Source organism: Electrophorus electricus, chromosome 8 (assembly GCF_013358815.1).
Source record: "Electrophorus electricus isolate fEleEle1 chromosome 8, fEleEle1.pri, whole genome shotgun sequence".
Classification (NCBI taxonomy): Eukaryota; Metazoa; Chordata; class Actinopteri; order Gymnotiformes; family Gymnotidae; genus Electrophorus; species Electrophorus electricus.
In genome coordinates, this window is record NC_049542.1 from 9,214,153 (window position 1) to 9,231,209 (window position 17,057).

At 37.4% G+C, this 17,057-nt stretch overlaps 2 protein-coding genes across 2 annotated transcripts; both read right to left on the reverse strand.

Moving 5' to 3' along the window:
- Window positions 1-3,406: 3,406 nt before the first annotated feature.
- Window positions 3,407-6,959, reverse strand: LOC113571833 (toll-like receptor 5). Its single transcript, XM_027001001.2, has 2 exons — window positions 6,791-6,959; window positions 3,407-6,371 (listed from the first exon to the last, which is right to left on the reverse strand). Exon 2 carries the CDS (start codon window positions 6,359-6,361, stop codon window positions 3,722-3,724), a length of 2,640 nt encoding a protein of 879 aa, XP_026856802.2. The 5' UTR covers window positions 6,362-6,371; window positions 6,791-6,959; the 3' UTR covers window positions 3,407-3,721.
- Window positions 6,960-13,748: 6,789 nt separating this feature from the next.
- On the reverse strand, window positions 13,749-16,840 carry thbd (thrombomodulin). The gene has a single exon (XM_027001430.2). The coding sequence runs from the start codon at window positions 16,505-16,507 to the stop codon at window positions 14,936-14,938; it is 1,572 nt and encodes a 523-aa protein (XP_026857231.2). The 5' UTR covers window positions 16,508-16,840; the 3' UTR covers window positions 13,749-14,935.
- Between the last annotated feature and the right edge of the window lie 217 nt (window positions 16,841-17,057).

Sequence of the window (17,057 nt, forward strand, 5' to 3'; positions counted from 1 at the left end):
CAATATGGGAGCAGTGTCAGTTGTCCTTTAAATATTCTGCAAATAGATGGATCTTAAGTCTGCATTTGAAGACTGCAAGGGACTCTGTTGACCGGACAGCAAGTGGGAGTTAATTCCACCATCTTGAAGCCAGGACAGAAAATAGTCTCGATGCTTATCGTCCATGAGACCTGAAGCAAGGTATTTCAAGTCGAGCCATACTTGAGGTTCGAAGTACTCAAGGTACAGATCGGGCTTTGACCATTGACCTCATGTATGAAGGGGCTCGTCCATTTTTGGATTTATAGGCAAGCATCAAGGTTTTAAATCTGATGCATGCAGCTACAGGGAGCCAATGAAGGGAGCGCCGCATTGGAGTAATGTGTGAACTTTGGAAGAAGAAAGATCAGTCGTGCTGTTGCATGAGAAGATATTACATCACCAAGAGAACGAGTATACAAAAGAGAAGAGAAGGGGGGGGGGCTAATACTGAGCCTTGTGGAACACCAGTGGAGAGGCTACATAGTTTGGATGTGGATCCTCCATGTCACCTGATAGGATCGTCCCTCCAGATAGGACTGAAACCATCTCCAAGCAGAGCCAGTCACACCAAGCCTGGAGAGAACAGAGAGAAGAATGTGGTTCACTGTGTCAAAAGCTGCTGAAATGTCTAGAAGAATCAAAACAGATGACAGTTTGGCAGCTTTAGCAGCATGAAGTTTCTCAGTCACTGCTATGAGAGCCGTTTCTGTAGAATGTGCCTGTTTGTAGCCAGACTGATTGGGATCATGTAGTTGGTTCTGGGTGAGAAAAAGACAATTGATTATAAACTGCTCGTTCAAGGGCTTTTGAGAGGAAAGAAAGGAAAGTGATACTGGTCTGTAGTTGGTAACACAGAGCTGTCAAGTGTGGCTTTCTTGAGGATTGGCACCACCCTGGCAGTTTTGAATGCAGTAGGCACGTATCCAGAAGATAAGGAGTTGTTGATGACAGATGAAAGGAAGCAGATCTCTTGCGATTGTCTGGAACAGAGGAAGGAATCTGGAACAGAGGAAGGAATTGGATCCAGCGGACATGTAGTCGGATTGCTGGAAGTCAGGAGTTGAAGAATTTCATCTGAAGAGAGAGGAGAAAAGGAAGTCAGAGAATTGGATGTTAGGGAATACACAGGAGGGGGAGGGGGAGGATTAAGGAGAGAAGAAAAATAGTGACGAGCTTGCATGCATTAGATGCTGATGATTCAAATTTCTCTCTGTAGTAGGATGACTTTGCAGATGTTACTTCCAGTGAGAACTTGGAAAGGAGAGACTTGTATGGGGAATTGACTCAGGAGGATGTCAAGCACATCAATGAAGTGATCTAGGGAACCTGGAGGATGGTGGATGTCAATGATAAAAGGTTTGGTGGGGAAAAAATTCAAAAGAGGAGATGGAAAGAGTAGAGAAGCAAAGTGGAGTGAAATGCCACTCTCGAGACGTTAGTAAACCTATGCCACCACCTCTGCCGAGACGCCTCAGAGAATGGGGAAATAAAGTGAGGAAAGGGCAGCCGGAGTCGCCGAGTTCTCAGGGGTGATCCATGTTTCTGTTAGAGCCAGGAAGTGGAGGAAGTGGAGGGACGCTAATGCTGAGATGAAGTCAGCCTTCTGGTCAGCAGATTGGCAGTTCCAGAGCCCTCCTGCCACCACGATATGTGATGGTGCCGAGTGTTGTGAGTAAGTGAAGTTGCTGAGATTGCAATGTCTATGATAGCATCAAGGAGATCTGTAGGATATGTGGACAGGAATTTTGAAACACATTTCAGACACTTGATTTGTGGATGTATGAGATAAAACATTGAGATCATATGAGAAGATACTTAGCTAGAGTTTGTGAAGTCCTGTAGGTGAAATGTAGATGAACTGATTGAGAGCACCACCAAACCTTCTCCAGATATTGATTATCGCTACAAACATATGTGGAGTTGTCCTAATTTAACTCAGTTCAATAAGTGCTGAGCCCGCCCCTCAATTCACACCTAAGGCCAGGGCGAAACTACACCGGTAGTGAGTAATTACAGCTAACAAGCAACTTACAAGTGCCACCTATTAAAGATCTAAGATAACCGTTAAGACTTTCATATTAATTGTAATTATATATGCAAATATATAAAAACAGGTAACTGTTCTAATTTACCAATAGTTTTCAAACTTACTACTTGAGTATAGCTAATTACATATGGATGTCATTGCTTAGTTCTCATTTGCGTATAGTGAGATGAGAGGTTTTTTTAGTCAAGTTCAATATTGCACATTGTTGTATTGCACATAGTGTAATATGTATTGTGTTCTCATTTATCTGGGGAAAATGTTGCTACAGTTTTAATTTCATAACCGGAAAACCCTTTGCACATCTTGACAATGAAATGTTTCCAACCAAGAATGGGTTTTGAAATGCACTTTACATCATTTGTGAACCAAGGGCACATTAATTGCTACAGATTGTATGGTTTACCAGTAACACATTGAGATGAGTGAAAAAAGGAAAAAAGACAAGGAGAAAATAGACGTGTTGTATAAAATAGACAAAATAGAATAGAGTTGAATAAAAAAAGGAGAAAGTAGAATAAAATAAAATAAAATAAAATAAATTTTGAATAAAAAAGGTCTTTAATTGAGATTTAAAAGCTGAAACAGAAGAACAGTCCTGTAGAGACTGGAAGAGTTTCAATGCTGCAGCACTAAATGCCCCAGCACCCATAGAGGAAAGATGAGTATGAGGTACACTGAAGAGATTACTGCCAGAAGATCTAAGAGTGTGAGAAGGCTTGTAAAGATATAGGAGTTCAGAAAGATAATCAGGAGCAAGACAATGCAGAGCTTTAAATGTGAGAAAGAGGATATTATATAATACATGAGACAGCTAACCAGTGTAGCTGATAACCAGAAGAAATATGAGCATCTTTTTGTGTATGTCAGTACTCTTGCAGCAGTGTTTTGAATGATAGTGATTGTCTGTGTGTTTTTTTGTATTGCCATATAGTGTAACGGCTTCCCTTTTTCTTCATGGCATTTCAGGGGAAATTACTTCATTGGTATCATCTTAACACATTGCAGACTACTTTTTACCTCTTTAGCCAGTTTCATCTGGCTAATAGTATCTGGTTTTTGCATGCTCTATCTCTACTGAGGACATTTGCTTAAATGTAGTCACATATCTTCAAACTTTTACACTGATAGGGATGGAAGAATTAAAGCCCTTGATTAAGCTGTTCCTGAGTGTATGACTCATTTATTTAGACTCCAATCTGAAAAGCAGTATTTTATATTGTTAATCAGATTGGTTCGCATGCAGGGGAAAAATACATAACATGTCAAAAGCATGTGAAAAGATGTTTTTGATTTCAAACGGTAAAACCAAGACAGATGCACTTTAGTGATTTACATGGTTTTATTGTTGGTATCTGTACATTAGGATTTCCATGGGGTTCTTGGGAAATGTAAACAGTATACATGTCAAATTTAACAAAATGTTTTAGGTTTTGACTGCTTTTTGCAAATTAACACTTTTAGTTTAATCATTCAAAAGACAAATACAAATTATTTAAACAGAAATAAAGACCTCACCAAAGATGTATATTACTAGCACAATATAGTTAAAAAACATTACTAACATAGAAAATATGTTTCACATATATTTGTAAATGATTTCTGCTGATGTAAAATTTTTCAGCAAACACTTTCATTGATGCAAGTACCCCTGTATTAAACCGTGGTAACTGTTTCATGACCTGGCACATTGTGGGTTGTTTCAACATTTTGTTTCTTGTGTTTAACTTTTGTGTCTTTTAGTAGACTCTGTGTGAGATGGCTGAAGAACCATTCCATGTCTTGGTTGTCCTCTGGCCATTTGAGATATTTCCTGGTCTGAATGTAGGTTCTGATTGCTTCATGCTTCATCAGCTTGTATTGTGGTATGTCTTCCACAAGAAGCACTACCAAGACATCTCTGACCTCCTGTAGCATTTTAGTCTGGGCCAGAGTGAAGGCCTCTAAGCACCAGCCATCGGTCAGGAACTCTCTGGACACCACACACAATGTTTTCCTACTCTTCCAGACTGCGTTATGCATGTTGGATAAATGGTCTTCCCCTGGCATGAAGTCTCGTGCCTCAACACAGCAGTGGAAAATATTCTGATCTGAGAACTGTGTGTCTAGGTTCCTCAATAGTGCCTTCTCCACCCATCTGATGTCTTTTGAACTGAAGCACAGATAGGCATCATACAAGAAGCCATCATTACCAGGTAATGTTTTCTTTCCACCCACAAATGTCATCGCATTTCTGTAAAGCTTGAAGCAGTAGCCACGCATACACACAAAAAGGATAGCACCAGTGGTGCTAAACACAATAAGTGCTGTGCAGCAGATGAAGAATATGAACCTTAAATTCTCAGCTATCTCTTCATCCTTCTCATCATCACACAGTACAGATTGCACAAGAGGAATGCCATACTGCTGCTTAGGAAACTCACATGTCAAATTCTCAATAGGGGTAAAAAACATTACATTTGTCTGATTTATCCATGTTTGTAAGCCTCTGAGGTCGCAGTCGCAAAAGAAATGGTTCCCGTACATATTGATTACGGTTAGAGTACTAAAGGCATGTGGGTCAACGGAACCAAGACGATTGTAGGCCAGGTTAAGTATTCTCAGACTTTGAGGAAATATTCCATTTGGTAAATGTGTCAAGAAGTTGAAAGATAAATCTAATAAAACTAAAGAAGTGAGTCCCTTAAAAATATTTATTGGGAGTGAAGACATATAGTTATGCTGAAGATAGAGAGTGTGTAACTGGTGAAGGTTGTCAAACACACCAAGACACTTTCTTTTTGACCAGTTGTTATGCAAGCCAGTCACAGACAGATCAAGGACTTGTAAACTGTTTGAGGGTGACACTACATAGTTCTTATTATGTTCACACAATAAAAAAACATTGCATGCAATGTAGATCTTTTCAATTCTAGGAAAATTCACTATAATAATGTACAGATGCTCAGCATTCTGTAATCTGTTAAACTCCAGATGAATTTCTGTGACATTTCTTGCAATGCTTGAAAGATGATACAATGAAATAATTTTGTTGTTTGCCAAGAGAAGCACTTTAAGGTTTGGGAGTATTGCCATTTCATATACATGCTGTAAGGAATTTTCTGTTAGGTTCAAGCAAAACAGATTTGGAAGACCTTTAAATGAACCTGGCATAAGTGATCTTATATTATTGTAAGATAAATCAAGGATCTCAAGGTTTGGTAAATTGTCAAATGTTGTAGAATAAATTTTATCCAGGAGGTTGTATGATAGGTTAAGCATTTTTAAATGTGGCACTCCTAAAAATGTGTTAGTTTCAATATAGTTGATTGAATTAGAAGCCACTGAGATTTGTTCCAAATCTCGCATATAACTAAACAATGAATATTTTAAAGCAAAAATACGAGCTCCACTCAGATCCAAAGTCTTAACGCCACTGTCTGCTAGGCCCTTGAATGTATTTTTTTCTGGGTCTTTTAGATTTTGGTACCATACTGATTTGCCCATGCTAGAACTTTTATTGAGAATGAGACTGTGAATTTTGGTTCCGCTGATTGCTCTAAAGAACAGTACTGCCATGTCAACACTGAAAGTATTCTGAGACAAATCAAGCACAGTCATAGACATATTCTTGAATGGGTTTCCACACTCATCCCATTTAGACCAAAACACATCCATATCATGCATTTTAATGTCAGTTAATTTAAGAAGAGTAAAATGTCTGCCTTGAAAACCAAATAAATCTGCCTCACATATACTGTTAATCCAATTACGGGAGACATCCAGCAAATGAAATTTGCTCATGTTGACAAAGAAAAGACCAGGCTGGATTTTGTTTATAGCATTATCGTATAGTATAAGTTTCTCCAGAGAAACCAGAGGTCTCAGGTAGTCACCTGAGAGAATAGAACCATTTAAATTACACTGTGTGAGTATAAGTGTCTGAAGGTTCAACAAGCCATTGAATGTTCCCATATCCAGTTGTAGGAAGTGGTTGTAGCTTAGATCAAGCTTTGTCAGATTGTACAATCCACTGAAGGCATTGCTCTTTAACAAAAGTCTTATTTCTTGTTGCTGCATGATAATGACTTGGAGAGCTTCTAAACCAAAGAAGGATTTCTCACTAATTTCACTTATATAATTTAGACTTAGATCCACATAAGTTATATGATGTGGTAAATCTGGCACTTGGTCAAGTTTACTCATGCTACAATAGGCTCCATCACGTCTTATAATGCACAGTGAAGAACATTTTGCCAGCAGCAGACAGATCCAAAGTTGATAAAGGCACAAGGTGAAATTGGATTGGTTTGACATGCTGAGATCCCTGGAAAGAAACAGAAAAATCACAGAATAGCCTAATTGCCTTGTGAATTACTTGTGAATGTCAGATACAGATACAATTGCAAAAAAAAAAAAAAGGTTTGGAACCATTTGGAACCTTTGAATAGCAGCTAAAATAGTAGCTAATAGCAGCCTGTATTTATATTTCACTATTTGCATTTGTTAGTATAGATATTGATTTGTCTAAAATGACCAACTTAATTCCAGACATACAGGTTTTCCTTAATTGTCTAAAAACCTGTATATACCAACCAGCATTGATACAACCTCAAATTAGGATTAGGTGCTTATTCTGTAATGTCCCAACATTATACTTTAACAGGTTGCAATAAATTCTTCATACAAATTTTAATTTATTACATAGCTGTTTTGAAGTTGAGGTAGACTAAATACGTTTCTTACCAAGCACGTTACTCTTCTTTTCAACAGTCTGGTAAGCTTTGCTTTTACTGAGTGAATAAAAAACACTGCGAGTTGTTCTTAAAAAATTATAACTGACAACAATAAGAGATACATAAGCAAGGCTTCCGGAGGTAGGTTTCAATTCCTTTTGGACCTACGCAGGTGCTTATGTCAGAGAAATTTCTGTGTGCTCCCAACATTGTGAAATGTTTTCTCCTCACCACATTCAAGGGGTTTCACAAGAGGACATTTTCCAAATTACATCTAGCTTGCTTTGAAGGACAAAGTAGGGCTAGTAGACCAGTTTTGTGTCAGGGCTGATGAAATACCTTCATGGGTTTTTAAAATGCTTTGTTAACTTATGCGTTTGTGGTTGATATCTGCAAAATATAAGCTACTTTATGGTGTCTAATATGATGTCTATTTGATCAACTGTTGAGCTGATCAGTCAATATTAAAACCCATATAGCCTATTGTCATTTTTTACTTAGTGACAACCACTGGGTTACATAAGAAACATGATTCACATTGGGAAGTAAACCTTTTTTCCTACTAGGCTACATGCAAATCTCCTTGCATGTCTCTGGAAAATAGCAACATAATGTACAAAGCAAACTACAAAATATTTACTTATGAAATATGGTCTGTGAGATTAGTTAGAGCTGCAGAATATGTCAGAATAAAGCAATAAGCATGGTCTAAAGTGGCTAAATCGGTGGACCAGCAAAAAAAAAGGCAATTCTTGACATGTTTCATACCATTTAACAACTCTTATGGGTTGTTACAAACTCTCATCAAAATTTGAACAAAATGTCTTATCACACTGCAGTTTCCAGCTCAATAGGAACTAATGTCACATTCCTATGATCTCACAAATCCTAAATTGTAAAAAAAGAAAAAAGTGTAGAATGCATGCAATTCTACACACAATTGTTGCAAATCAATAACATTCCTACTCAGTATGCTTGCATTGTATGCAACTACACTATAATAAAGTTGTAAACATGTTCTGCTGCTGAGACTCTTACAGTGTAAATACTGTAGAAATGTCCTGTGGGTCACTAGTAATTTGTCAATTAAGTTCTGTTTATCTGCAAGTTGTTTCCTTTAATTTCCTGACCTCCACCTCCCTGCCTCAAAAGTAAAGTGGTTTGAACCCCCTGAACACAGATCTATGTGTAATTTCCATGTTGTTGTCTAGAGAGCAGAAGCAATTCAGACCTGGTTAAATTGAAACAAAAATCAGGATTTCAGAAATTAAATTAGTAGAAAGGGAGAGAAAGCATACAGAGGGCAGGAAACTTTAGAGGTATTTCTTTTAGAAAACAGGTGAGCCTGAACTGTGCCAAACAATAAATATGTTGTAGTAATGTAAGATACCTATCTAGCAATTAGGCTAAGAGCACATTTATCAAAAGAACAAGGAATTTCTTTCAGGGAAGCAAGTATTTTTTAAACAATTAATTTAACACTGTTATTGCTGTCATACTAAATAAAGTTAGCCAGCCCAACAACTAACTTGAAAATACAGTGTTAGTCCATTTCTGGTTATAGGTTTGACCCACTGCAAATGAAAAGGTTTTGAGACTGTGATTGAACATGTTTCCTCATTTCCTCTGTACTAAATATTTGTAATACAGGAAGGTGAGCTACAGAGCAGGATGCAAGTGTGAGCCAGTAGTTGAAAAAGGAGAATAACAAGAACACAAACTGAACAAATAGAAACTGCTGACAGTAAACACAACTGAACATACGGGGGACTAACAATGAGTACATAGCAAACATAGACAACATACATGTAGGTACGTACAAGAACAGACAACTGGGACTGAAAAACAATTGTAACCAGGTGATAAATACAAAGTATGAGTGATCCAGAACATAGGTGTGGCAATAGATGTTGAGAACGCAAATATGTGAAGTTGTCATTCCTTGTGACATTGGAAGCCTCATAGAAGGTGGACAAACAGAAGTGATGGCTGCACTAGAAGTGTTATCAGAAGTTATCCTGGTTATATGTTGATAGAAAGAGGTAATAAAATTTGGATTATATGTATTTAAATGGGTAATGAACCTCAGTATACAGGTGCATCTCAATAAATTAGAATATCATTGAAAAGTTAATTTATGTCAGTAATTCAATTCAAAAAGTGAAACTCGTATGATTATGGCCTACAGCCAATGAAAACCCAAATGTCAGTATCTCAGAAAATTAGAATATTATATAATACCAATTTAAAAAATTATTTTTAATACATAAATATTGGCCTACTGAAACGTATGTACAGTATATGCACTCAATACTTGGTCTGGGCTCCTTTTGCATGAATTACTGCATCAATCTGGTGAGGCATGGAGGCGATCAGCTTGTGGCACTGTTGAGTTGTTATGGAAGCCCAGGTTGCTTTGATAGCGGCCTTCAGCTCGTCTGCATTATTGGGTCAGGTGTCTTCCTCCTGACAATACCCCATAGATTCTCTATGGGGTTTAGGTCAGGTGAGTTTGCTGGCCAATCAAATACAGTGATACTGTGGTTATTAAACCAGGTATTGGTACTTTTGGCAGTGTGGGCAGGTGCAAAGTCCTGCTGGAAAATGAAATCCGCATCTCCATATAGCTTGTCAGCAGAGGGAAGCATGAAGTGCTCTAAAATGTCCTGGTAGATGGCTGCGGTGACTTTGGACTTGATATAACACAGTGGACCAACACCAGCAGACGACATGGCTCCCCAAACCATCACTGATTGTGGAAACTTCTCACTAGACCTCAAGCAGCTTGGATTGTGTGCCTCTCCACTTTTCCTCCAGACTGTGGGACCTTGATTTCCAAATGAAATGCAAAATTTACTTTCATCTGAAAACAGGACTTTAGGCCACTGAGCTACAGTCCAGTCCTTTTTCTCCTTGGCCCAGGTAAGATGCTTCTGACATTGTCTCTGGGTCAGGAGTGGCTTGACACAAGGAATGCGTTGTAGGCCACGTCCTGGATACGTCTGTGTGTGGTGGCTCTTGAAGCACTGACTCCAGCAGCAGTCCACTCCTTGTGAATCTCCCCCAAATTCTTGAATCGCCTTTATTTGACAATCCTTTCAAGGCTGCGGTTATCCCTGTTGGTTGTGCAATTTTTTCTACCACATTTTTTCCTTCCACTCAACTTTCCATTTATATGCTTGGATACAGCACTCTGTGAACAGCCAGCTTCTTTAGCAATGACCTTTTGTGGCTTACCCTCCTTGTGGAGGGTTGCAATGTCTGCCTTCTTATGGACAACTGTCAAGTCAGCAGTCTTCCCCATGATTGTGTAGCCTACTGAACCAGACTGAAGGACCATTTAAAGGCTTAGGAAAGCTTTGCAGGTGTTTTGTGTTGATTAGCTGATTAGAGTCTGACACCATGAGTCTACAATATTGAACTTTTTCACAATATTCAAATTTTCTGAGATACTGACTTTTGGGTTTTCATTGGCTGTAGGCCATATTTATTAACATTAAAAGAAATAAATGGTTGAAATAGATCAGTCTCTGTGTAATTAATCTATATAATATATGAGTTTTGAATTGAATTACTGACATAAATGAACTTTTCAATGATATTCTAATTTATTGAGATGCACTTGTATGTGTATATTTGTATATATGGTATATTGATGAAAAATATGACTGATGGAAAAATGTATAGAGCACTTCACATGTGGCGTGTTTCCATGTGGCTGACCACGTTGTAGGTTTGTGGGGTACAGAGTGAGATTCTGCTCGAGTCAGCAAGGGAAAGGATTTCTAGAGTAAATGGTGTGAGTAGAGGTGAGTGTGTGACTATTTCTGTGTCTGGTAAAGTATAAATGTGACCAGGAGAGTATAATTATTGTGTGTGTTTCAAACTCCCAACAGGCTGGCACTATATTATCACAAAATGGATCTAAACAGCTGTATTATGATGTCATTATTGACAAGCGTCACTGCTGTTATGCTCACTGGGTGGCAGAAAAAGGGTGCAGAAACACAAAAACAACTAAAATAAGAAAGCATTGTTATGCAAGAATTCTGACCTATATTTTTACAGACCGCAGAAAGCTAAAGAAAAGAAAAGACAGAGATCTCTATCAAGACAAACCCAGTTTAGTCATCTAGCCAGATAACTATCTTTATAGATTTGGAAGCTATACTTGGAATGGAAAAATGAAATATTCTGATTACAGCAAAAATTTATATTTTATAAGTCAGATTTAATGGTAACAAAGGAGGATAAGTTGTTTAACTTGCACAAAGATATAACATTACTGAGTGGCAGTGCTTCAAACAAAGTAGGCCTTCCAAAAAGTTTTCCAAGTAAAAGTAATGAAATATAAACTTTTGTAGAAATTTGTCCACAGACAACCAGATTATCCAGTTGTGTCCTTATCACTTTAATTTCACCAACAAATCCTTCCTTGTAGTATAACCTTGTGTCAATTAAGGCTTTTCTGTGCATTGCATAGTGCATTTTCCTGGTGTCAAATCAGTCCAAGAAGCACAGCTTCTTTGGTAATTTGGATCACTGTCAATTCCAATCTTTAAATTAAGCAGATAATCACTTCTTTCATTCTTTGTTGTGATGTTCCCCCTAATAAACTAAGCTATTTTGTAGAACATTTTGCCACTCACTCCAACTAATGGGGCATATCCCAATGGAAATGTGATGTCAGTGCTCCTATAGAACAGGTAGCAACATCACCATCTCCTGGACATTTTAGTTTTTGATGCAAGGAATCCACTTTTATAAAGCCATATATAAATATGAAACCTGGTCCTAATCTATTTAGGGATTTGTAAAATAATTGTATTTTTTAAAGGTCAATTCTATAATTAACTGGAAGCCAGTGTAGAGATTTTAGAACTGTAGCAATGTGCTCTGTTTTCTTTGACCTGGTCAAAATTCTTGCAGCAACATTCTAAATTAGTTGTATCTGTCGAATGGTCAAAATCAGAAGCAGAATTCTACAGGAATTGTTTATTGTTTTTTGCTCAGGTGTGTGAACATGAATCAAGGTGCAATAAGTCTCATTTTGTTTTGATGTATTTGGCAAAGTGCCATTTAACTAATCACACACCATTTTATTCCTTGTGAGACAGCTTGCATATTAGCTGTTCTGTGTTAGTCTATTTAAGTAGTATGTATCTATGTATCTTGCCTGCATGTAAACTGCTGCTCTGTATTCATTTTCTGTGTGCTGCTTTAAGTGTTTTTTAACCTTTGCTTCTAGCTAAAGACATTTCACCAGACACATTTCCAGTGAAGATGAGTGAAAAATTAGCCATTTGGTAAACTCTAGCACACTGGGTTAAGGTTAATTAATGTGCATTGTCCCTGTTAACACACAGTTTGGTAAAATCTTGTATATTTACCATCTAATATGTCTATAATTTTATTTTTGAACAACCCCCACCCCTCACCCCGATTCTATATTTTCAAAACAATACCCTCATTACATTAATTACATGTCATACTAACTGTATGAAGGAAACAATAAACTTTAATAAACACAAGTTAATAAAGTGTTCTCTAAAACACACTGCGGATTCTATTCTACACCACCAGAGGAGGATATTTGACCATTAGAAAAATTAACAAAAGTCTTATTAAATAGATGTTTTTAAACTTTTATCACCTTTGACATCAAATTAAATATTTGACGAAAACAAGACCATAAGATCTGAAGCAAGGAGAAGAATCCCTAATAAGTTTCTTATTCAGGGTGTGCTTTTTGATATACCTCATCACATTGGATTATAAATAATGACTATGTAAGCTGTAGTATGTCTACATTAATCTGAGTGCATTTATGTTTATATCAGGTGAACCATATTTGACCCCCAGTACTTATATAGTAAAGTAGTTCAATATTTAAGGTAACAAAAAAATTAACTGTACAAATTAAATATGATAAAACTGTTGTGTAGAATGTGGCTATAACTCCTTTACAGTTTATGACATCCTGAAGTCTGCATGAAGAGACCCAGAGACATCACAAAATGTCCCAAATCATCCCTGTATTGTAAGCATTTTCAGTCATTCCTTTTATAAGAAAGACTCTTTTCATTCTTTATTGAGTAGGATTTAGATTGAATGACTGACCTGGTTATTCCAAATTTCCATCATAAAATGGCTAGACTGTTGCTTTAGTAATATGTTAGAGTTGGTCTAAGAGGTAAAAAAGAATATGTGTCTGTTCACTTCAGACTTCATGCCTGCAGCTGTTGTAGTCAGCAGCAACGTCATGAATAAGGACAAATGAGTAAGTTCCACTGGCCTAGATGACCATGCCGCCTTGATTCATAGGTACAATAGTATGGGTTGGGTCATGAGCAATTGTTTGGCTCATGAGCATTTTTTTCTCCAGACCTTCCATCACTGTAAATTTATATAAATCATTTTCAAGCCAGACATCTGTAGGCCTTTAACCAAACTCTTAGCAGGTCCTTTTTGATTTGAGGCTTACCAGTGATTTGTATTTTGTGATGAACCTCCTGAGGTGTACTGCTCCCTTTTTTTTTATCATAATTGAAAGTGTTCTTTGGTCATTCACTACTGTTATATTCATTGGTTTTCCCAGGCCTTTGCTATTGATAGGTTCATCAATATCTGTCAATTTTTCAACAGTGTAACATACAGTTCATTTTGTCACAACACCTCTCATTTATTTATTCTGATTTTCAGCCTTCTATATCCTGATTTACTGCCATTGACACATCTTGGTAGTCATGTTGAGAGACAACCCTGGAAAATCCAGATATAAAGATCATAACCAAGAATTAACTCTGAATCTTTTTTAGATCTCTTGTGCATGAACTAATTGTGCAATTAGACTACAGACTACATATCCAACTGTCTTATTACTTTTGGTCTCCTAAAAACCAGCTGTAAGTACTACACAGTTCATCTAATGTAGACATACATAGCCTTACATTAAAGCTAAAAACCTGTTAAAATAAAAGGTAATAACTGTAATGTTTAATAGCACTTAATACATATGACACTATTCAATTACATACATTATTACATTAGTCTAATAACATGTAAAACATGTAGTCTGCTGATAATACCAGTGAAACTCATCTTTCTGACTTTGTGGATTTGGTTTTCCAGTGGTAAAGTGGAGTCTTACTTAAACCCTAACCCTAACCTTAGTGGGTTGGGTAAAGGATATTGAGTTAACTTTAAAAGAAATGGTGTATAGCCATAATACTCAGGCCAAATCTTTGTTCATGACAGCGCCATGCAGTTTAATATTGTATCTGCTCTGCTTTACCTGGCTTATTTAATAAAACTCTTCATAAGATGAAATGGGTTAAAGTAGAAAAAATGGGTTATGCAGCAGTGTGGCACCCCATACCTGTTGGCCATTACTGGTGTATAAAAACTCACCTCATTAACAACATTTAAACATTTTAAAACGTTTTCTTGCTAACCTTGTTACTAAGATTGGTCAGTGGTCTCATTCAATAAAACTGCTTATTCTGTAATGATGAGACACAAATCTGAGGTGTGTAGAAAACCCTAAAAGGCAATGCTTAAAACATACAACTAAACCAACAGGTGTCCCATGATGCACATATTAAACAAACCATTATTTAATGTTTTTGGTTTCTTTAAAATAATATACTTACAACAATTTGGTCTGTCATGTAGCTCTCTAGTTTCAGTAAAATCATATATCTTGTACATAGACTATATATATGCTTCACAACACTTCACAGCAGCCGTAATTGGAAATGTTTTGCAGCAATTGGAATAAATACATTTACTTAATATAAGATTACACCAAATGCCAAAAACATTTAAACATTCAGGATGCAAATCAAAGTAGTAAAACTTTTCATTTCTATTGGGGAGAAAAAATTAAATACTTTTAAATTTACTTGAGCCAATGACTAAACCAGGTTTTTTATCCAGGTGTTAATGAATTCTAGAACAACAGGCCCCATCTCCTTCCAGTGTTTAAGAATTCTCTGTACCAGAGATGTTGCACTGTTTTTCAATAATCCCAACTGTGTCTAATTCAAGAGAACTATTCATGCAGTCAATATCAAACTCCATACCTAATCTTTCCCCTGATGCTTAGTGTCAGATGTTTTACTTGAGACAAATTTTTTGGAGTATGTTTCTGTGGTCACTTGTTGCAAACTATGCAAACTTCATTGTGGAATTTGTACCTATCTATTTTTCCTTGATGCTTCAAAATGCAAAGAATGAGACAGACCATCACTATAATCACCACAATGATGCACAGAGTTATTCCAAGTAGACATCCAGCTGAGATGGCTGGTATCTCAGTTGGAGACCTGCTTGTAGGTGAAAAGATGTCAAAGGTTGTTGTGGTACTTGATCCATCTACAATTTCCTTTTGCACACATTGAGTATTATCAATAAGATTAAAACCTTGAGTGCAAGAGCAAATATAACCCCCAGCAGTGTTATTGCAAATCTGATCACAATAAAACATTTCACATTCATCTATGTCAATACAAAAATATTCTGTTGACCTCTCTTCTATAATGAACCCACGTGGGCAATCACACTGAAATGGGTTGTTAGGGTCACAGGACACAGCTGGACATTCCCAGTCTTGACAGTAAAGTGCACATTTATCTTTGTCCTCTGATGATACTTTGTATCCCTCACCACATTCACAGTAATAACTGCCTTCAGTGTTAATGCATATGTGTTCACATGGTCCAGATACACATTCATCATAATCTTCACAAGTGTCCTTTCCTTTCTTAAAGCCATCTTTACAACGACAATCAAAGCCTCCGTCAGTGTTGACACAGTGGGAATTTTCTCCTGGGCACAGTCTATCATCATCACACTCGTTGATGTCCTTACAAGTCTTTCTGTCTCCACTGAGTTGAAATCCAGGTTTACAATGACATTCATAGTCATCTCCCATTGCTGAACATTCATGTGAACAACTTGCATGTAGACATGGATCATCATGTGCTTTGGAACAACTGACTGCATTACTTTGAAGTCTGTAGCCAGGTGGGCAGGTGCAAATGTATGCATCATTCTTCTTGATGCAGCTATGATTACACCCACCCTTATAAATTTCACAGTTCCAAGGTGCAGCATACCATTGACCTTCTACACACGTGTGTTTTGTTCCCAAATCCTTTCGCGTTGCATTGGTTCTTTGGGGAACTTCAATGAGATCCTCTCTTGAAAATCCTAAAGGGGTTTCATACAGAACCGTTGATGCGGACGTAAGCCGTTCGCACTTAATAGCATTATTGTGTTCACACAAATATCCTTCAATTGCATCATTACAATGTCTTTCCGTCCATTTTAGATCATCTTTGGATAGTGACACGCAGCGCTGGGAGCATACTTTCTCAGTACTTTTCCAGTTTGTAAAGTTAGTTCTTTTATCTCCCGTTATCCATGAGTATCCTTTCAGATCAAGCGACGAGTCAGAGCAGCTCTCATCCGTGTATCGTAAACCAATCCAAAAGCTTCCCTGAACTCCAGTCAATAGATCTGAAATTACATTGTCTGCCACAGTCGTTCGTACGGTCATTAAATGTCCCTCCTTCTCCCGACAAGATTTTCGTGCCGAATTAAAGTCCACATTGTCTGTATAGACAGTAAAGCATTTCGCACCAACGCAATAACCGTTACTTGGCTTTTTCCCCTGAATTCTCAGAAGTGCAAGCGCCATGACTACTCCTATAAAATTCTTCATATCTGTGTGGGAATGTCGTTGTCTAGTTATATAATATAGGCTTACGTTTTACAACGCTACGTTTTCGTGCAATGTCTTGTCTACTCGTACTCACGACTCTTGTGTTTCTATTGCTGCTTTTATAGCGATTGCCAAGTCTGGAAAACTAAGAGGAAGTTCGGTTGAACTGGCACAGATCCCGGGGCGTCAGGCAACTTTCTCCATGTCGGGCAGTTCACAGGCTACATAACAGCCTACAGGATTGATTCTGCTTCTTTTTCCACAAATAGATGGCACTGCTTGTTTTAAACCTCTGTCTTGAGATATTTCGTAAGAGCTGTCGTGCATGTTTTTCTTCCATCGAAAGTGCATGACATAGTAGCAGAAAAGATAGATAAACAGAAAAGAAGAAAAAAAGTGACATAGGAAACATGGGCTGAGAGTCAGATTCTTGGCATAAGTCCTCAGGCCATAGCGAGTTCATGTGTCAGACCATCTGCCGAGCTACTTAATTCCAGAAATAGGCACATGAAACATGAATATGAAACGGATATTAGAGAAAGAATCTCAC